This window comes from Rhinopithecus bieti, unplaced genomic scaffold (genome assembly GCF_001698545.2).
Source record: "Rhinopithecus bieti isolate Rb0 unplaced genomic scaffold, ASM169854v2 scaffold_13617, whole genome shotgun sequence".
NCBI classification, from domain to species: domain Eukaryota; kingdom Metazoa; phylum Chordata; class Mammalia; order Primates; family Cercopithecidae; genus Rhinopithecus; species Rhinopithecus bieti.
The window spans coordinates 1,633,179-1,653,698 of NW_016807714.1; the positions used below are offsets into that span (position 1 = coordinate 1,633,179).

At 60.4% G+C, this 20,520-nt stretch overlaps 2 protein-coding genes across 6 annotated transcripts in view; one reads left to right on the forward strand and one right to left on the reverse strand.

Moving 5' to 3' along the window:
* Positions 1–4,321: 4,321 nt before the first annotated feature.
* ZFTRAF1 (zinc finger TRAF-type and ring finger containing 1) lies at positions 4,322–20,514 on the reverse strand. Of its 5 annotated transcripts, none has more exons than XM_017883526.1 (5): positions 20,089–20,511; positions 19,808–19,945; positions 7,945–8,183; positions 7,081–7,292; positions 4,322–5,500 (listed from the first exon to the last, which is right to left on the reverse strand). In XM_017883526.1, the coding sequence occupies exons 2-5, from the start codon at positions 19,898–19,900 to the stop codon at positions 5,109–5,111; spliced, it is 936 nt and encodes a 311-aa protein (XP_017739015.1). In that variant the 5' UTR covers positions 19,901–19,945; positions 20,089–20,511; the 3' UTR covers positions 4,322–5,108. The 5 variants fall into 5 exon arrangements, with proteins under 5 accessions (XP_017739015.1, XP_017739020.1, XP_017739016.1 ...); XM_017883531.1 differs by adding an exon at positions 19,459–19,611 and having other exon boundaries at positions 19,808–20,511; XM_017883527.1 differs by having other exon boundaries at positions 19,808–20,088; positions 20,343–20,510.
* KIFC2 (kinesin family member C2) overlaps positions 19,899–20,520 on the forward strand; it is a 9,211-nt gene continuing 8,589 nt past the window's right edge. The window contains exon 1 of the mRNA XM_017883382.1: positions 19,899–19,913. Coding sequence (XP_017738871.1) covers positions 19,899–19,913 — 15 coding nt within the window. The remainder of the gene's footprint in view (positions 19,914–20,520) is intronic.

Consider the following 20,520-nt stretch of genomic DNA (forward strand, 5'->3'; position numbering starts at 1 on the left):
TGCGTGGAGCCCTCTGCCCGGCCCGGGGAGTGCCTGATGGGGACCCCGTTCCTCCTCGCAGGAGGCGGGGACCCAGGAGGCCGGGGTCGCAGCGCGCCCTGGGTGGGGTCTTCTGGACTGCAGCCCGCGTGCCGCCCTCGCCTCTCAAGGTGGACGAGCTGTACCGCCGCCCCAATTCCTCCTGAAATTCACACACACAGCCTGCTCACACGCTCAACTGTGAAAAACGCACGTAGGGTCCAGATAGAAGACTGACGATACATTCACGAGCATTTGGCTGTGGGGACGGAATAAGGTGCACTCCTCCTCCACAGAACGCAGTGGGTCACATGTGGGGACTCGGCCCCAAGGGATTGTTCTGGTAGGGGAATGTGCTTTCCGTAGTGAACAAGTACTGTTTCAGCAACGTGTATGTTAGCTGCATTCTCGGAAGAGTCAGTGAACCTGTGCTTAAGCTGCAGAAGTAGCCCGGGCGCAGTGGCCCGCACTGTAATCCAAGCGCCTCGGGAGGTGCAGTCAGGAGGATCGCTTGAGCCTAGCAGTTGGAGACCAGCCTGGGCAACATAGTGAGACCCCCATCTTTTTGTGTGTGTGTGCGTGTGTGTGTGTGAGTCTCGCTGTGTTGCCCAGGCTGGCGTGCAATGGTGTGATATCGGCTCACCACAACCTCCGCCTCCTGAGTTCAAGCGATTCTCCTGCCTCAGCCTTCCAAGTAGCTGGGACTACAGGCACATGCCAGCATGCCCGGCTAATTTTTGCATTTTTAGTAGAAACGGGGTTTCACCATGCTGGCCAGGCTGGTTTCAAACTCCTGACCTCGTGATCTGCCTACCTCGGCCTCCCAAAGTGCTGGTATTACAGGCCTAAGCCAGCACGTCCAGCCCGATACCCCATTTTTATTTAAAAAAAAGAAACGGAGGGAAGGAGGAAAGGAAAGAAAGGAAGAGAGGGCTAGGCGCAGTGGCTCACGCCTGTAATTCTAACACTTCGGGAGGCCAAGGCGGGCAGATCACGAGGTCAGAAGATCGAGACCATGGTGACTAACACGGTGAAACCCCGTCTCTACTAAAAATACAAAAAATTAGTCGGCCGTATGGCGGGTGCCTGTAGTCCCAGCTACTCGGGAGGCTGAGGCAGGAGAATGGTGTGAACCTGGGAGGCGGAGCTTGCAGTGAGCCGAGATCGGGCCACTGCACTCCAGCCTGGGCGGCAGAGCGAGACTCCGTCTCAAAAGAAAAAAGGAAGAGAGAAAACGACTGCAAAATTATGTCTAGAGTTCTATGATATGGGGCACCCAGGCCTCTAAAATACCCTTGCTGTCCCCCATGACCTAGAGGACTAAATGCCTGCCATGCCTTGCTTGAGTCTCTGACTCCCAGCTACACAGCACACCCAGCACTGCACTCCGGTCCGGTGACTGGTTTTCCAGAGGCCCCAGAGGGGCTGGGTGCATAGAGTTCAACTGAGGAGCCTCAGAAAGAGTGGAAGATAGATGGGTTAATTTCCATCGTAATTACAGCAAGTCATTGGGCAAAACAGCCAGAGAGGTCTGTTGGGGAGAGAGTGGCATGACGCACTGACAGGTCCCTGGGTCCAGTAAAGGCTGCCACCGGGGCCTCCTGGCGTGGCCCCAGGACTGGGCAGATTTGGGCCTCAGTGCCTCCAAGGCTGCAGGGATGGGACTAGGCCAAGCCTGCACACCTGTGCAGGCCAAGGTGCAGGAGGCAGGAAATCCAGGCAGGCCTGGGTGTGAGGACAGGTTGTGGAGGCCTGCACTGCCACCCCCTCGCCCATCCAAAGCATGGCTCTGAGCCAAGGCAACTACTTGGCGGGCAAGCTGGTGAGGTGTGCGAGGGGCACAGTGAGGCTTGAGGGAGGGAGTGGAGAGTGAGATTCAGAAGCAGAGGACTCAAATGAACAACTGAAGACAGGGTGACTTGGATACCAGAGGGGCTCCCTGAGCTACCTGGACAACGATTAAGTATCCCCTCCAGCCCCAGGGTCCACAGGACAGCCCAGCTCCTGGAAGCCCAATTCCCCTTCAGAGACAATCCAGTTTCTCTTGTCGCCTAGGCTGGGGTACAATGGCGTGATCCGGGCTCACTGCAACCTCCTTCTCTCAGGTTCAAGTGATTCTCTTGCCTCAGCCTTTTGAGTAGCTGGGATTACAGATGCCCACCACTATGCCCAGCTAATTTTTGTTTTTGTTTTTTGAGATGGAGTCTCACTCTGTCACCCAGGCTGGAGTGCAATGGCAGGCCCTCAGCTCACTGCAACCTCTGCCCCCTGGGTTCAAGTGATTCTTCTTGCTTCAGCCTCCTGAATAGCTGGGATTACAGACACCCCTCACCACGCCCAGCTAATTTTTGTATTTTTAGTAGAGATGGGGTTTCACCATGTTGGTCAGGCTGGTCTCAAACTCCTGACCTCAGGTCATCCGCCTGCCTTGGCCTCCCAAAATGCTGGGATTATAGGCGTGACCCACTGTGCCTGGCCTATTTTTATTATGTTGGTAAATGTCTCACTCTGGGCAAATTGAGGGATGTGGTGCTCACCAGGGTGTGGGGGTGAGACAAGGGAGAGAGAAATGTGGGGCCCGGGTTAGGCTATGCCGCCCCACTTCTGCGGAGTCTGGACCCCCACGCCCCCATCCTCCGAGATGACAAAGGAGCAGGTCGGGATGCCAAGATGTCTCAGGGTCTTGAACACAAGCCGTGTGTGTGGCGGCCCCATCATGTGTGGCCCACATTGACAATGCCATGGGAAGCCTGTGTGCCAGTGCCCGGTGGCTGAGGACACACTGTGGTCCTCCCAGGTGCTTGGCTCCCCCAGGTCGTAAGGCTCAGCTGCTGCACGTCATGGTCACGGGGCAGATGCCCTGCTGAGGACACTGGGCCGCGTTTGCAGACTTGAGGCACCCACATCTTGAAGGGCCTTGTGTGGACACTGCCCTTACCCTCTCAGGCCAGCCCTCCTGTCCTGAACTCCCACAGGACTGGTTGCCCCAGGACTGTGCATGTGGGGCTGCAGGACCTCAACCAGCCCCAGGTCTCCTTTCTCCATGTGGCCCCCCAACCTGCAGAGATGTGCTGCCTCCAGGCCCCTGGCATCCCAGCCTGGATGAACCCATGAAGAACAAGCCTCCCACCTTCCCCACCCGAGAGACACGCTGGAGCCTGTCCCTCCATTGAGTCAGTCTTTCACACATGCACCCAAACAGGTGACAGGGCAAGCCTGCCCCACCCATGCCCCCCACACCATCACCTTGGACCCAGAAACACTACCCAAGAGGGCGTCGGGCTTCCAAAGACACGGAGATGTGGAGCCATAGCCCATCCCTCTGTGCCTGTGGGTGCAGCATGGCGGAGGGCAGCCCCAAATCGCAGCCCTGGGGGTGCCCGAGTCAGAGGCAGCTGCTCCCAAGGATGTGCTGGGGGCTGGGTGGGGTCTTTCTTTGTGGACAACAGAAAACCAACCATGGGGCCTTCCCATGCCCTTGGTGGCCAGGCCACATCAGCTTTGTAGGATATAAGGCTCTGGCAGCGAGGCACTCCCAGCAGGCCACACGGCCTGGCCTGGGAGTAGAAACCCACGGGATTCTCAGAAAAAGCCCAGAAACTTGCAGCCTGTGAGGGGCAGTGCGGCAGCCCAGGAGGGAAGAGCTGGCTGGGAGGGTCATGCTGGGCTGTGCCATGGTCAGCCGCCCGGATGATGGCACTTGCATTCTGCCCCCCAGCTCCTTCTCTCCATTTCTCAGCCCTCGACCCGTGAGGAGGAAAGCACAGGACAATGCGGGCCAGGCCCCGGCAGCCAGGTGGGGCGGGTGGGGCTGCTGTGAGGCATGTGAATGCACTTGACTGGAGCAGAGAAAACCAGTTCTTTGGTACTGAAGCAACAAAAAGCTGTCAGGGAAGAGCCACATCTCCTAAGCAAACGTGGGGGAAGCAAGCTGTACCCTTCCCAGTAGCCCTGAGAGTCCCAGGGGAAGAAAGGACCAGGGCTCACTCCTCCAGACAGGGTTCCTTCCCACCCTGTTAAGCTAGCCCTGCTCAGCCACCACAGGGCGTATCAGGGGGCAGCCACGGTGAGGATGGGAAGGGCCCACCTCCTCAAGGTGAGAAGCTTTCCAACCTCTGACCTCTGAAGCGAGCCCTGAATGCAGGGCCAGCATCAGGACCCCGAGAGCAGCATGGGGGACACCCCTCAGACTCTCACCCAGCCAGGCACCCAAGCACTGACCCAAGCTTTCCGCACAGCCTGGGGACGCTGGGCCCTCAAGGCTGAATCTACAGTAAATAGACTCTTTCTCACTAAAATTGTGTAACTTATCGAAGAGCCTGCAAGGAGTTTAATCTTTTTCCTGGGAAGAGACAATTTCACCCTGCTTTCCGAAAATCTCTGCTGAGTCCTGTGGCTGAGTCCTGTCTCCCTGGGAGTGGCCAGCTGGCCAGGGCAGCCCCAACCCTACCTGGATCTCCCTGCCCAAGCCTCAGTCTTAGGACCCCATGACAGAGTGTAGGGGGAGGCAGTGTCTCTGAGTCTTCCTCGGGGGGCATGTGCGGGCAGAGATGGGGACGGGGCAGGCTCTGACCCCCAGGCCAAACCAAAGCTCCCAAGCTGTCCATTCACAGCCATGCCTTCCCCTCGAACAAAACAGAAAGTACGAAACAAGGCTGCCTTTTAATTGCTATCAGATATTCGGATATCCCGTCTGACGTCAGCAAGGCCCCCGCGCCCGGCCGGAACCCGCAGGGACGGAGCAGCACTGCCGCCTGACTGCACCGAAGGGCTGGGGCAGGGTTGCTGTGCCTCTCGGCCTCCTTGCTGCCACCGTCTCTGAGCCTCGGGGCGCCTGGTGCACCATCTCCTCTTCGGGTCAGCCCAGCCTCTGGCGGCCCTTGGAAGGAGGGGAGGCGGGGTGGGGGGGGTGAGCCGGAGGCGGGGGTCCTGTCACGCACACATGCAGACTCGCCCTGTGTTGGCTTCGTTCGTTCTCCTCCTCTGCTAAAATGATCCGATAGTCCCATGAAGCAGCTGCCAGCCAGGTGGACAGGGCAGCGGTGCCGGGATGCTGCCCGTCAGCTCCTTGGGCGTCCTGAGGCCCCGCCCTACTTCTGTATCTGGAACAGGAAGAGCCGCAGGTTGATGTTCTTGGCGGCCAGCAGCTTGTTGCACTCCACGGAGTCAATGATGGGCAGTGGCACGTAGTCCGTCTCGTTGCTCTCGTTGGTGAAGACGAAGTGGTAGATGACAGGGCTGATCCTCACGTCGTCGTAGGGGCCCTGGAGCAGCAGGAAGGAGCACTCCAGTGGCGCCGTGACCTTGCTCTTGAGGAGGAGCTGGAAGGAGAGCGTACGCTTGCATGACAGGTTGGGGTTGCGCTCCGAGTCATTGACGCGAGCCTTCAGGACCCACGTCTGGTTCAGCACTGTGAACCTGGGTGTCTCGTAGTACAGGCGCGTGATGAAGTCATCTGTGCGGTACGGCCGGAACTGGACCTCTGTGGAGACAGACAGGGCCGGAAAGAGCCAGCTGTTAGTGTGGGCAGGGCTGGGCAGCAACGCCTTCCCTGACCAGGCCGAGCGCAGGCTCAGCCGGGGAGGAAGGCAACTTACCCGGGCACCGAGCTCTGCTTGTCACAAGCAAGCCAAACGCAACTATGGCAAATGGAGGCGCACACAAGCTTTGAGGGGAACGACTACAAACAGAATCAACATGGATTAGCTGGAGAGAGTCCAGAGGCTGCACGTGTCAGGCCACACCCCAGGCGTGCCCGACCCACGTTGGCCTCCCTCGTCGCCCCGAGTCCCGGGTGTCCCCCAGGGCGGGGTAAGCAGACACACAGACAGGATGCGGTTCCGAGAACAAGTGCACTTTATTGGTTCTGATACAGAGGAGCTGCCAGAAAAGCCAGCAGGCGGCTGCGGCACCCAGCCCTGCCCGAGGGGAGCACCAGGTCCAAGGGCGCCAGGCCTGATCCGGAGCTGCCAGTCAGCAGGCAGCCCTGCCTGCATAGTCCTCTTGGGCAGCCCACAGCCTGTGGCCGGCAAGTCCCTCCGCGGAGGCGTGGGTTCCCAGGTGGCCAGTCTTTCCTGCATGAATGGGGCTTCCCACCTGGCCACGGCCGCAGCCACAGTGCCCCAGCCTGCCTAGACTCCACGAGGCCCTGGTATCTCCAGGACAGCTAAGGCTGCTACTCACCACAGACTGTGGCTGCCGCAGAGACCCCAGGCCCTCAGCCTCTCTGGCCTGCTTGGGCCCACATCCCGCTGGGCACAGTCCAGGCAGCAGGGCGAGACTGGCTGCCCACGACTGCCCTGCTTGCGCCATGCCTGGTGCTCTGAGCTGGCCGCCTGGTGTGGGCTGAGAGTAGAGGGACGGAGCTTCCTCCAGTGGCCCCAGTATCAACAGGTGCTTCTTGCTGTCCTCTGGGCCAGACTCTGGCCTGGCTCCTGCTCCCCGACATGTTCAAAGGCGGTGGCAGTGGCCCAGAGATCCAGTGTGCCTGCGCACGCATCCAGCCCGTGCGTCTGTGGGTGTCCACTCCCGGTTCTACAGTTTGAGTCGGGCACCCTCAGCTTGTTCTGGAGCCCTGTCCCTGCACAGCTTCGTGCCAGCCTTGAGAGGCCCACGGCCGGGGCGTGACTGCCTGTAGGCAGGACCTCACTCGGCAGGTGCTCTTCTCGCTCCAGGGTCCGAGGGGCAGGCCCCTGGCTCCCAGGCCCCCTGAGACCCGCTCGCTTTCTGGTTAGACCCTGACTGTTTTGAGGCTGTGGAGCCCCACAGTGAGATGCCACCTTGCGGGGGTGGTGAAGCCAGGGTGGGGAGGACAGGTGGGCGGGGCTGCCATGAGAGCCACACAGGTGTGCACCTGGGGTCTGCCTCGGCCTCTCCTTCTGCTCAGTCTCCGGCCTGTCTTCTTGCCTGAGGTGTCCTCCTGTCCACCGGGAGCTTGTCCAGAGCCCAGCCGTCTGGTGCCGTCAGTGCCCAGTGCCCAGAGCCTGCTGCCCCTAGGCTCCTGGCTGCCAGCCCCCCACGCCCACACCTGTGTGGCATGCAGCAGGCGGCGGGGCGCCTCACCTGTGTAGCCGATCTTCTCGAAGCTGAGCAGGCTGAAGATGCTGTTGTACAGCTGCATCTCCTTGCGGTGGCTCTGGTCCATCCCATCCAGGATCTCCATCAGCTCACTGCCTGTCTTGGTCGGGTGGGCACATGCAGCTTCGTGCACTGTCAACTCATGGAAGGGGCCGTGCCATGGGCAGCCGATGCGTTTGTACTTGCACTGGGTTACCCTGGGGGAGGCAGGCACATGACTCACAGCCTGAGCCCCGAACAGGTGGCTGCAACAAGCTGTCCTCCCACATGGCTTCCATCCAGCTAAGAACCCCTTCCTGCAGGACACACGTAACTGTGAGCCCAGCCCCCAGGATGAAGTCAGAGTGGCAGTGTGTGGAGAAGAAGGAGATAGGCAGTAACAGGGAGAGAGAGGAGAAGGAACAGTGCAAGCTTGAGCCCGCATGCCCTGCACCGAGGCGTGGTTCTCTCCTCTGCTTGGCAGTGGCGGTCCTGTACAGCCTCACTGCAGGAGACTTGGTGGCTGCCTCCACTGGATGGGTAGCCATGGGCAGTGTAGCCTCACACCAAGCTCCCCGCGGTCCTGTGTTGGACACGCTGTCGTGGGCCCTTCAAGGGGCTCCCCCACAGTCACAAAGAGCGCTGGAAGGCTAGGTTCATATCTGGATAACAACTAGACGCAGAACCCGCCTGTCCCCATCCTGTGCAGGCACCCTCCCCCAGGGCCATCGCTGGGCTACATGGGTGGCCCCCGAGGCCCAGGCAGCAGGGACGGCCAGACCACCCTGCACAGGGCCCTGCTGCACCAGGGTGGGCTTCCAGTAGTCTTGGGCCCTGCCTGTGAGGCTGAGCCCCTGACCCCTCAGTTACCTGTCCTGGCATTCCTCTTTCTGGTGCCTCTCCAGGAGGGAGCGGGGAAACTGGCGCAGGCAGAAGCCACACTCTGAAGGCAGCTCGCTCACGGCTTTTTCCACGGCCAGGTTCCGGCAGCAGAGGCTCTTACTGATCTCACAACGACAATTGGGGCACGTGGCCTGCTCCTCCTTCAGCCGGGCATCTGCTAGTAGGTGGATAAAACAGCCAGCGCACATCAAGTGACCATTAGTACACTGCGAAGAAGGAAAGGGAGACGAAGCTCACAGACCTGCGGGCTCATGCTCGCACACACCCGCCCATGCCTGTCAGCTCCGACCAGGCGTCCTGAGGGACTCCAGCTAGTGCAGAGGGGCGCACGTGCCTGTCCCGAGTCGTGCTGGAGTGTGGTGAACACTGAGAGCTGCTCAGGAGAGACAGACAGAGTCAGCTTGGGTTCTTGCAGAGATTAGAGGTCCTAAGAGCAAGGACTCATCAGCTCACAGAGGCGACAGCTGGCCCTGGCAGTGATGGGTGCAGCCACCTGAGGCTTAGAGCCAGGCTTTTCTCTTAGGGACCAGCGACTGCCCTGACTCCCCTACAGGTCCAGAGTTTGGGAGCCCTCCAGAAACGCTGGGCTCTTGGCCAACACTGTCAGGTGGGGAGCGGACACGGCTCCCACACTGGGGCAGGGATGTTCTCTGGGTCTTCACAAAGGCCATTCATCCTGGGTTGAGAGGACCTGGCTCAGAGAGGTCCTGAGAGGACCAGCCTAGCCTGGCCCTTCTATTCCAGCCCTCCCCAGGGAGCCCAGGTGAGAGGAGGCAGCTGTCCCCCCATCCAGGGAGGTCGGCTACCTGCAGAGGCCTCCTCAGAGCTGGAAGGCAGGAGCCAAGCTGGCCCAGGACAAGGGCAGGTGAGCACACAGGGAGTGCCTGGGGAGTGCGAGTGGGAGTGGGGGCTCTGAGTGGGTGCCCAGCCTGCTGGGGTAACCAGGGCTGGCAGGAGCAGGGCACCTCCCGCTGGGCTCCCTGTCTGTGTGGGCTCCCAGCACGGCCAGTGGCCCATCCTGGCTCTCACTCCCGCAACATAAGCCTCGAGCGTCCACTTGGTGCCACCGAGAGACATTCAGCAAGCTGCGGTCCTAGCCCGTGGGGGCTCCCAGCACAGCCAGTGGCCCATCCTGGCTCTCACTCCCTCAGCATAAGCCTCGAGCATCCACTTGGTGCCACTGAGAGACACTCAGCAAGCTGTGGTCCCAGCCCGTGGGGGCTCCCAGCATGGGAGGCGGGAAGCCCAGACCAGAACCAAGAGGTCCAAGAGCAAACAAAGCCTTTTGTACCTGAGCAGACACAGCTCCCACAGCCCTGGCTGGAGTGGGATGTGCAGGCTGAGGCATTCCAGGGCCAGACAGGAGTGACAGGGATGTGATGTGCCTTCCAGCTAAAGACTCACAGCTCACTGAGGGGAGCAGTCAGCAGAGTTGCTCCTGTCCTGATGCCTCTCCAGCAGCTGGCCCAGGCTTGCCAGCCATGAAAACCTCCAGAAAGCCACTGGGCCACAGGCTTCCTTTGAGACCTGGGACCCTCTTGAGAATGGGATGTAGTGCAGCAGAGGGGCCTGCCCAGGCCCAGCCTCTCTACAAGGTGTGTGTCAGGGAGGGGACACTCACAGGGCCCTGCCTGGTGGTGCTGGGAGGCCACCCCTGCACATGTGGGGCCCTGGTAAGCCCGAGCTGCCACCCTATTGCTTCAGCGGCCTGTGCACCCCAAGCTAAGGAGCGGCCAGATGCTGGGCTGTGTGCTCAGCACCTGTGAACCAGGCCTAAGGTCTGCGGAGTCAAAGGACCTACATGTGGAGAACCCACAGTGGGGACAAAGCCCCTTTTTCATGGAATCCACCTCCACATGACCACCACCCATTACCTGCATTCAATCCTCAAGTTCTCAGTTTGGTTAAAAATTAAAATGACAGGCAGTGGCTCATACCTGTAATCCCAGCTCTTTAGAAGGCCGAGGCAGGCAGGTCACCTGAGGTCAGGAGTTCAAGACCAGCCTGGCCAACATGGTGAAACCCCGTCTCTACTAAAAATACAAAAATTAACCAGGCATGGTGGTGCATGCCTATAATCTCAGCTTCTCGGGAGGCTGAGGCAGGAGAATGGCGTGAACCCGGGAGGCGGAGGCTGCAGTGAGCTGACATGGCGCCACTGCACTCCAGCCTGGGAGACAGAGTAAGACTCTGTCTCATGAATAAATAAATAAATAATTAAAACATACACAGCTGCCTGAGTCTGGCTCTGACTGGGGTGGGGACAAGCTGAGGCCTGCCCCAGGAGAACATGTGAAAATCTACCAGCTAAGTCCAGGGGTCAGTGGTGGATGGACTCTGGGCAGAAATGGGCACAGACGCTGTTGAAGCAGCTGTCCCACGGGAGGCACAGACCCAGGGCCCACGCCACTGCCTTCTCACAGCCCCCCAACCCTGGAGGTGTGCCACTCCATGTGGCCAGCTCTAGACACCTCCTGATGAGACTGCCCGGGTCCCCTGGACGAGGTTCTGGGCCCAGCTCTGCACGTGCAGTGTGGCCTGAGCACAGGCACAAGGGTACTCCTCTTGGCTGTGGCCCAGCCCCCAAGGGAGTTCCAGGCAGGGCTGGAGCACCTGATCCCACCCACTAAGGCCATCTGGCCTCTCTTCCTGGCTCTGGATAGCCCAGGAAGATTCGAGGTGGAGTCCTGGACCCTCCCAAGGGAGCACTGAAGCTACCGAGCACATCACCACTTACCTCCCAGCACTGCCAGCCTCTCCCCCGAAAGCTACCCCAGCTCCTGGGCCAGTCCCTGGCCATAGGCCTCATTCCTTTGGGGCCTCCAGACCGCAGCATGGGCTCAGTCAATTCCATACCATGGGGAGGCAGCAGTGACCCTGCCCTCCTCTGGCTCCCTCTGGGCCTCCGAGAGGAACTGCAAGCTCTGAGGAGACACAGGGCCACTGCCCCTTCAGCCGCAATGGTGCCTGCCACTCAAGTCAGAACACAGGGAGTCCCTAAGGTGCCCTGGACCACACTGGCCCAGCAGCCAAGGGACACAGCCACACCCACCCCCAGACCCTCCTCACTGGTCAAGGGACACCCTCCAGGTGCACGGCCCCGGCCCGACCAACACTCAGCCCAGGAGGTCTGTCCACAGCAGGACAGTCACTCGTCACAAGCTCCAGAGCCTTCCCCACCATGTGGGTCCCCTCAGCCCCTGCACAAGACTCTGGCTCCACACCAAGGCCAGGCCACAGGCAGGTGCATCCTTGGCCCTGGCAGCATCTGGTCAGATGCACTTGATTCTGACTTGTGCCCACCACCCGACAGAAGCTGGGCCCTGGAGGGCTCCGCATAGTCCAGGGGATGGCATGGGCCAAGGCCCCCAAGAGCCCAGGCACCTTCAAGAGCAGCTGCTGCAGCACCCAGGCCAGGCCACCTCTCACCACCAGCCAAGAAGACCCCACGGGAGGGGAGAGGAGGGGATCCCACACTCCCCCACAACCAAGGATGACATCATGGGGGTGACATCATGGGGGAAGACATCACGGGGTGATGTCACATGGGGATGACATCACGGGGTGACATCGTGGGAGACTGACATCACAGGAGCATGACATCACAGGAGAATGGCATCATGAGGGTGACATCAGAATGATATCACACAGATGATATCAAAGGGGGATGACATCATGGCAGACTGACATCACACTGACATCAGGAGGTTGACATCAGAGGGAGTATTGGCATCACAGGGGATGACATTGTGGGGAACTGACATGATGGGGGACTGACATGGGGGATGACATCATAGGGGCGATATCACAGGGGACAGTAACATACGGTGACATCACGGGAATGACGTCACATGGGGGAAATGATGTCACGGGGTGACATTGCAGGTAATGCTACCACGAGGGAATGACATCACAGTGGACTGTCATCACAGGATAACATCACAGGGCCTCCTGGCCCCTCCTAGGGCAGATGTGGGCTTGAAGCCACAGTGCTAGGCTCAGACCCCAGCCCACAGGTCACCAGTAGTATGACCCTGGGCTCTCCTCTTGGGGCCTCAGTTTCCTCACATGCACAGATGATGAGTATAGGACCAGCTTCATTCTGTGCTGCTGAGGTGGGAATGGACAAGGTGGCACTGCCCCACACCCAGCAGGCACAGAGGAAGTATCACCACCTCGGGCAGCCATGGCAGAGCCGCTGGGGCTGCCAACCCCAGGAGCCAGACCCCAGGCCCCTCTGCAGATGCTGATACACACAGGTGGTCCAGAAATGGCCATTTGCACCTGCATCCTCAGGACAGCACCCAGCCCTCCCCCCTGCCGGCTACAGGCAGCTCATGCAGACCCAGGGTCTCCACTTGAGCTACTTCTTCCCTGGGGTTAAAGGGGAGCTGGACAGGCTCAAGAAGGAGCCCTGACCCTGTCCCCCAGCCGAGGGCCCCCACGACTTTCTGGTGGTCCCAAGGTCCCTGTGGTCAGCTGGCCTCGTAGGAACCTTTTTGAGCCTGGACTGCATGGTTCCCTCAGACCCTGGGGACCTCCTGTTTCCCACTGGAGGATGGCACAGTGCCCAGGCCCATGGGAGCAGTGCCCTCACTCACCTAGGGCTCAGGGACCCACCGGCCCTTGACAGAGGTTGTCAGAGCCAAAATGCAGCCGAAGGGCTTCCCTGTGGCACAAACCACAAAAGCGCTGCTCAGCCAGATGGAGGTCCCCCTTCCTCTGCCATCCGCATGCAGGCCCCACCAGGGCCAGTGGTGCTTCAGGACACACCCCCCATGCTTGGCCCCTGACCTCCTGGATCAAACATGGGTCTGAGAGGGACCGGCACATTGTCCAAGGCCACACAGCTGGTTAAGTGTGAAGCCAGGACTCGAACCCTCTGCCCAGGCTGGATTTGAAGTCCCTCACCTGCTACTGCTGTCAGACCTCAAACGGGGGCCAGTCAATACCCAGAGTCAGGCTCACATTCAGAACAAGGCTGCTTAGATCTAAAAGTAACTCAAATGATAACCACCACAGAAAATAAAAATTCTCAATCAGCCAAATTCCAGAAACTCTTCCTTGCTCCTGTGAGTTTTAAATACCTAAGCAGACATATTTACAAGGATCTTTCTTTTCTGCCACTTTCATCACCGCAAAGAGCAAGTCAGCTGCAGTCCTGTACTGCTGCCCAGGAGACTGGGGAAGAGGGGCCCGAAGCTCCTTGGACATGTGGATGGTGACTCCATCCCCATAGAACTGCGCACTGTTGGGCTGGCTGGGGGTGTGAGGCTCAGGCAGAGAGGAGTCATCTCTGCTTCCTGGGCTGTTATCAATGGGACCGTCAAGATGTGGCAGAGACATGGGCGCTACAGGCGGGAGGGCAGGTGCACACACCAAACCACCCACAGGACAGAGTGGACACACCCTGGTCAGATGGGGCAGGAGGGGATCCTTGTAGCAAGGAGAGAACAAAATCTCAAAGTGGGAGCACTGCCTCTGTCGGGCCCAAGAGGTGGGCAGGGGCAGGGAGAGGACACCTCAGGCAGGAGGGCATGGGAGTGGCGGGGCACTGTGCAAGGCTGAGTTGGAGGGAGCGGCTGGAACACATCTGAGAGGCCTTGGCCCGGTCCTTACACCCGAGAGAGCTTGTTTTCGCCTTAAGAATGCCCCATGAGGCCGGGCGCGGTGGCTCAAGCCTGTAATCCCAGCACTTTGGGAGGCCGAGACGGGCGGATCACGAGGTCAGGAGTTCGAGACCATCCTGGCTAACACGGTGAAACCCCGTCTCTACTAAAAAATACAAAATAGCTAGCCGGGCGAGGTGGTGGGCGCCTGTAGTCCCAGCTACTTGGGAGGCTGAGGCAGGAGAATGGCGTAAACCCGGGAGGTGGAGTTTGCAGTGAGCTGAGATCCGGCCACTGCACTCCAGCCTGGGCCACAGAGTGAGACTCCGTCTCAAAAAAAAAAAAAAAAAAAAAAAATGCCCCATGAAGGGTGGGAACAATGTGCAGTCCCTTCCTCCAGGTGCCAGCACCAAGGCCCAGGGGCTCAGCTGACATCAGCAGGAAGGGTCAGGGCCAGGTCTGTCTTATGCAGGACCACACTGGGACTCATCTGAAGGGCCAAATCAGAGGGAGAGAAGTCAGGGATGAGGTTGCGGCTGCAACATCCCGGGCACTAGTGAGGCTGTGTCTTCCCAGAGGAGGTGCCCCATGGGCAGAGGTGCCAACAGGCCACAATGCCCTCGGGCCACAGAGCAGGGAGCCAGCAGGAGCAACCCGACCACCTGCTCGGCCTGAACAGGCCAGAAACTCCTGCACGGGTGTCCCTGCTGGCTCTGCCAGCCCTCTTGCCACCCACTTGAGACTCCAGAAGGTGGCTGTACACCTTGTCAGGCCAGTCACCCAGGACACATCTAACACCCACACAGAGAACATCAAAGCTGGGTCTTGCTGTACCAGCTGCGGCCCCAGCCTGACGTGACGCAGGACTCGGCGGTAGCAGAAACCGTTTGCATGAGGGCCTCAGTCTGATACCCAAGCAGGTTTCCCAGCCTGTGAGGCATCATTGTGCAGGCACAGGCCTGTGGGTCAGTTGGCCCTGCAGGCCCAAGGGCTCAGACCTGGGGCACCACCCGAGGCTTCCCTGCCAGCACTGGTGGCATCTGGTATCTGGATGACAAGCTCTCGAGTTACTGAGGACCCAGCCAACTCCAGAGGCCCATGGGATTGTCCCCCACAGCCCCAGTGCCAGGCACAACACACAAGGTTCAGCATGGATACTCCCATCTTCGTCTCACCAGAGTCGGGGACTGTCTGAGTCAGCCCCCAGCTTGGCTGGTGCCCACCCTGAGCCATGTGTTCTGCTGGGGTCAGGAAAAGCGTTCTAGCAGGAACAGAGGGTGGAACTTACTGCATTCCTGACACTGGCTGGCTCGAGACAGCCAATCAACACGGTCACCAAGGAAGGCTAGCAGAATATGGTAGACCGAGCCCAAGCTGGGGTGATGGCCAGCATGGGCCCAACCAGGGACATGCAGAAGGCAGCATGTAGAGACCCACACCATCTGTGCCTAGATTCTCCAGGGAACAGAGCAGGCAAGAGTCCATGTCTCCAGCTCTGTGTTGACCTTCCGGGGGCACCACTCACAGCAGAGGACTACCCCCTGGAGGTGTTCTCAGCAGCATTTGGGGAGGCCAGTGCCCACAGCACTCCTCGCTCAGCTGCTCTGTTCCCAGGGAATTCACTAAGCAGAGCCCTCAGGCCAGGGAGGGCCACCAGCCAGGGCAGCCCCAGTGCCTTCGGTCTCCATTACACCTGCTCAGCTCCCTGCCTCTGGCCACCCAAGGCAGAACTCCGCTCTGCACAGTGCAGGCCGGTTTGAACCAGCCAGGCTAAGAGGCCTGGTCACCAGGAGCTCCGGTCAGAAGCAGAGCCATCACTCTGTGTTGGGCCAGCCGAGCTGGGGGACAGAGTGCACCAGGGACCAGTACCATGTGGCCCATCATCACCAGGTCCAGCTGCAGCTCCAGCCCACCCACCAGTGGGGAGACAAGAAGACTTCCCTGTTCCCGTGACCTCGCACCATTGGCTTAGCTTATTGGAGTCTCCCTCGAGATCCAAGAAAAAAAGAGTTCTGGCCGCGTACAGTGGTTCATGCCTGTAATCCCAGCACTTTGGGAGGCCGAGGTGGGCGGATCACCCAAGGTCAGGAGTTCAAGACCAGCCTGGCCAACATGGCGAAACCCTGTCTCTACTAAAAATACAAAAATAGCCGGGCATGGTGGCAGGTGCCTGTGATCCCAGCTACTCGGGAGGCGGAGGTAGGGAGAACTGCTTTAACCCGGGAGATGGAGGTTACAGTGAGCCGAGATTGTGCCACTTCACTCCAGCCTGGATGACAGAGTGAGACTCCGTCTCAAAAAAAGGAGAGTTCTTCCACCTGGGACGATCGAAGGTTGTGAGCCAGGAAAAGGGAGCTGGTGAGCAGGCATGTCTTGGAAGCCAAGGTACTGCCAAAGCCAAGAAATAACTGTTAACTCTGGGAGCCAGTGGCTCTGAAAAGTGCTCCCCTAGCTGGTCCTGGTGGCTGACACCCAGGAGGGTGGGTGAGAGCCAGCGATCTCTCCCCATCCAGGCACACTGGGATCCTCCCAACAAGGTCATGCCAGAGCAAGGAGGACTTGGAGATCCAGAGTTTGGGGAAATGGCAACGCAGACTAGCCCTACACCACCTGTTACAAAAGCAGCTCATCATCCAGGTCCCTAGTTTAAACACAAACAGGGAAACAAGGCCCCGTTAGCTACTTCCAGCTCCTCTAAGTGTAAAGAAAGCTGACAGGGAACTTGCTTCATTTCTCACAAGGACTGGGGAGTTGAAAGGAGGGAAAGACATAGGGAAGGTGGGGACACTGTACTCTGCCTCTGGGTGTCAACCAGAGTTTGTCCCTGCTGCTACCTGGGAAGGGTCATGTCAAACCCACCTGGACCAGGTATCCTCTGAAACAGCCCTAGATTGCTTAAGGGCTGAGTCCAACTGCCATGTGGATGTGAAGATGGGGGAGGAGGGGTGGGCCGGCCTCCTGGAGCACTGGCTGCCTAGGAAGCCTGGCCTGGGTGAGATGGGCAGGAGCCTAGCGTGGGGCATGGCAGGTCCAGGTGGATCCAGGGTTTGCCTGGGACTGGAGAAGGTACCTAGACTGTGGGGCTTGTTGCAAATGGTTCATGCCAACAAGCAGCAATCCCCTCTCTCTGCTGTTCTTCAAGATGAAGTGGAAATGGACAAAGTGAAAGGATTTTTCCACCCAGGAAGGTAGAAAAGGAGACGTCCATAGGATGTTCAGGAATGGAGGGACAAGCTCGGGGGTGTGGCTGCCAGAAGAATGGGGAAGAAGCTCTCGAGCACAGGACTCTGAGCCCAGGGAGCTTGGGACCGGGTGGGTTGCGGGGAGCAGTTGTGGGGTAAGGGTCAGTTTGAAGGTGTGGGTTGGAAGAGTGTTGAGAGGACCGTGGGGAAATCTAGAAAAGAAAAAGGAGAGATAATCGGAAGACAAGCGACGGAGATTGGGAATTAACGTGGATCAGAAAACAGAAAAGGGGGGTCCCGAGCTGAAAATAAAGCCCCGAGAGAAAGACAACGAGGAGCTTCAGAGCAGGCGCTGGAGCTCCGCTGAGCGAGGAAGTGGCTGTAAGGGCCGGAGAGGGCTCCCGGCCGCCCGGCCCAGCGGGCCTGGGCTCCGAGGAGACGCGGATCCTGGGGCCCAGCAGCGGGGGCTGCAGCCCCGGGCTGGGCCGGGTCGGGGTCGGCCGGCGGCCCTACCTGGTACACGGAGGCCTTGGGCAGGTCCAGGCACACGGTGCAGCACAGCACCGAGTAGAGCCGCTCCTCCAGTTTCCCGCTGCCGGCCGCCGCCGCCGCCGCCGCCGCCTCGGCCGCCGCCTTCTTTGGGCGCGCGGTCGGGGTCCGCCGGCTCGCCTTTGCAGCCTCGTAACTGGCCGGGAGCCGCCAAGCCCGCCTCCACGATCTCGCCCCGGAGTCCAGCCCCCGCCCTCGGCGCAAGGCGCCCAGCGCAGCTGCGCAGCGCGCGCACTGACACACGCATCCGGCCGCCCCGGCCGCGTCGAACACCCGACCGACCCGGGGCACGGAGCCCGGCGGGCCCCGCGGCCGGGCCGCCCCGCGGCCTCCTCGGCCGCCGGACATAAGGGACCGGCCGGCCGCGCGGGCGGATGCCCGGCGCCGCTCCCGCGACTAGAAGTAGGTGCCGGCCTCCGCCGCTCCCGCGCCCGCGCCGCGACCCGCAGCCCCGCTCCCTGCCGCCGCCGTCCTCAGTGGGCCCGGCCCGCGCGTCGCCCCGCTGGAGCCGCGGCCACCGACCCCGGCACGGCCGCCATCTTTGTTTTCGCTGTGGGCTTCCCCCCGCCCCGCCGCCACCACCCCCTCGTCTTCCCCGTCACGTGAGCCCCGCGCGGGGCCAATGGCAGCGCCGCTTGGGGCGAGAAAGCGCAGGGGTCAGAGCCAATGGGAGCGCGAGGGCCTCCGAGGGCCCGCCCCTGCAGAAGGTAGGCGGGGAGGGGGCGGGGCCCGCGAGAGTCGCGGAGGCACGCTCACCTGGGGGCAGGGAGGCCCACGCGAGCTGCGGCGCCGGCTTAGCACCCACCCTCCACGAGCCAGCGGCAGCTGCCGACTCCTACGGCGGAGTGTGCCTGCGTCTTTGTCCCCCAAGACTCAGGCTCGTGTGTTACGGATCTCGCCCGGCTCCCCGCAGGGGAAGGGGACAAATGAAAAATCCCGCGGGCTACCCATCTCTGTCGGGTGCGGGACCCCTTAAGTCTCCACAGGAGCAAGCGGAGAGACTTCCGGGAGAGGGGACTCCAGACCCCTAATCCACCGGAATCTAATCCTCTGCTCGTCCGAATCCCCTCTCCTGACCCTAGGGTTAGAGGCTGAAGGGGTCCACCGAGGAAAAGGAAGGTCTTAGGGAGTAGGGCTGGCTTCCACAGGCCGGAGGTACACAGGAAGGCGAATCAACTCTGGGAAGGATGTGCGTTTCTTCAAACGGCTGTGGTACAGCCCTGCCCTGCCTCCACCCTACCCGTCAGTTATTGAAGGTCACTGCCCCAGAGGACCACCTGCAGGCCAGGACAGGATATCTGGAACTCCACCATGTCCCAGGAGAGTAAGGGCCCAGGACTATGTCTTCTCAGCCCAGGGGTCTTCCTGACAATGGTCGAAAGGAGGCTGGGCTGCATGAGGCCCCATCCTAGTTCCAGTACATACCCTATCAGGGTAACCGGCTGCTGCCCTGAGGGGCCTTAGGAAGCTCACTGAAGGATCCCTCAATCCCTCTCAAAAATGGGCAGATTCCATATTCCTGCAAAATTCCTAAGATTTATTGGAGACTAGGTCTCTTCTCTGGATCCACAACCATGTCCAGCCCAGAATCAGGTCCCCCAAACGTGTCTGGGACCCTGTTTCATTCTGGTCTAGGCAAGTCCCCACACGTGGCCAAAGGACAGCACCCAGACTCTGCTCCTGACCAGTGAATGTGCAGCAAGCCCACTTCAGGAGAGTCTACCTCTAGGGGAGAAGGCGCCAGGAGCAGGCAGGTGGGAGGGAAAGTGTTCAGCAGGGCAGAAACCCTGCCTTGCTGTATCCAACTGTCATTCCCACTGCAGGCGCTGTGTATGCAGGGCCCGGCAGTAAGCCCAGCTGCCTGCAGCCAGGGCCCAGCGACAGATATCCTCTTTCGGTAGCAGCAGCAGCCTGTCCTCCTCCAGCCGGCTCAGGAGGCCTGCCACACCCAGCAACGTCCCCCCCCACATCCCATAAGTGTTGGCCGTGAAGACAGCTACAATGAGGATGGTCACTGCGACCACCAACAGCATTGCCTGACCAGCCACAGAGCGGCCCTCAGGGCTGAGGTGGCCACCAGCCACTGCCAGCACCATGCCTCCTCCCAGGAGCAGGTTGGCAGAGGAGCGGTCCCCATTCACCCAATGGAAATCGAAGGCCAGAAGGGGCAGGCCGATGACGGTGGCCACCCAGGCTCCAGCAAGACAGTCTTCATGTGTGCTCAGCCCTGGGGCCAGCATGATGGTGGCAGCCAAGACCTGGAGCAGGAAGCCAGCAGCAGCCCCTCGACTTGCCTGTCAACACAGGGAAGGGAGAACATGTGGGAAAAAGAGGCCGGGGCCACCCTTTTAAACAGGAAAGGGTTTATGGCTTCCATGGAGACCTGGTCTTAGATGCACTTCCCACCAACCTCTCCCTAATTCAGGAAACTAGGTCCTTCGGGTTTGGGAGGTATGGGGATGCGCCCCCGCTCAGCCCCAGTGTACTCACCTGGGCTGTGCTCACGGCTGCGTGCAGAGACACCACTCCCAGCACCAGATGGGACAGGGCTGTGCTCCACTCGGCCCCCGGCTTGGGGGCCATGGCACCTCAGGCGGTAGTATGAGGATGCAGATAGGAGATATTCACCTTTGGAGAAAAAAGTGCTAAGCCAGCGACCAGGAGCCCTAAGCGCGGCACTCTAGTACGCCCAGGCTCCAGGGCCCCATTACTGGATGTTAGAAGAGGGTTCAGTCTTAGATTTTCTGGATCCCTGAGGCCACTGCACACACCTGTGGAGAATAAGAACCTAATTCAGCCGGGAAACGGGGGAAAACGACTCGGTTTAGGCTGGGGGCACGTGAGCCGTGGGGCCCTGGAGCCCAAGTGGGAGTGCCGGGCTTGGGGAAGAGAGAGCGGCGGGGCGCCGCAGGCCCACGCGGCGGCCTCGGCCTGCTCCCTGCACTCCGGGAGGCGCCGTCCTGGGAGCCCGGGTCCAGGAAGAGCTACGGCGCAGGCCTCCGGGCGGCCGGCCGTGCGCAGTTACCGGCCTGCGCAGTCCCAACGCAGCGGCGAGCTAGAGGCCCGAGCCTGACCAACGCACCGCCCACCGCCGTGGGCCTTGGTTCTTCTGCCAGGCTTCCGGGTGCGGGAGCGAGCGCGGTCGGGAACCTCCACCAGCGAGCGGAGCGGAGGCTAGAGCGGCCGGGCGGGGGCTAGAGCGG

Excerpts from the sequence above, each read along its gene's own strand:
- ZFTRAF1 (XM_017883531.1), bottom strand. The coding sequence starts at position 19,900 with ATGGCCCCCAAGCCGGGGGCCGAGTGGAGCACAGCCCTGTCCCATCTG. Across the intron at positions 19,612-19,807 it reads CAGCCGTGAGCACAGCCCAG|GCAAGTCGAGGGGCTGCTGC; the intron begins GTGAGTACACTG and ends CTGTGTTGACAG. Across the intron at positions 5,501-7,080 it reads CGAGAAGATCGGCTACACAG|AGGTCCAGTTCCGGCCGTAC; the intron begins GTGAGGCGCCCC and ends CTGTCTCCACAG.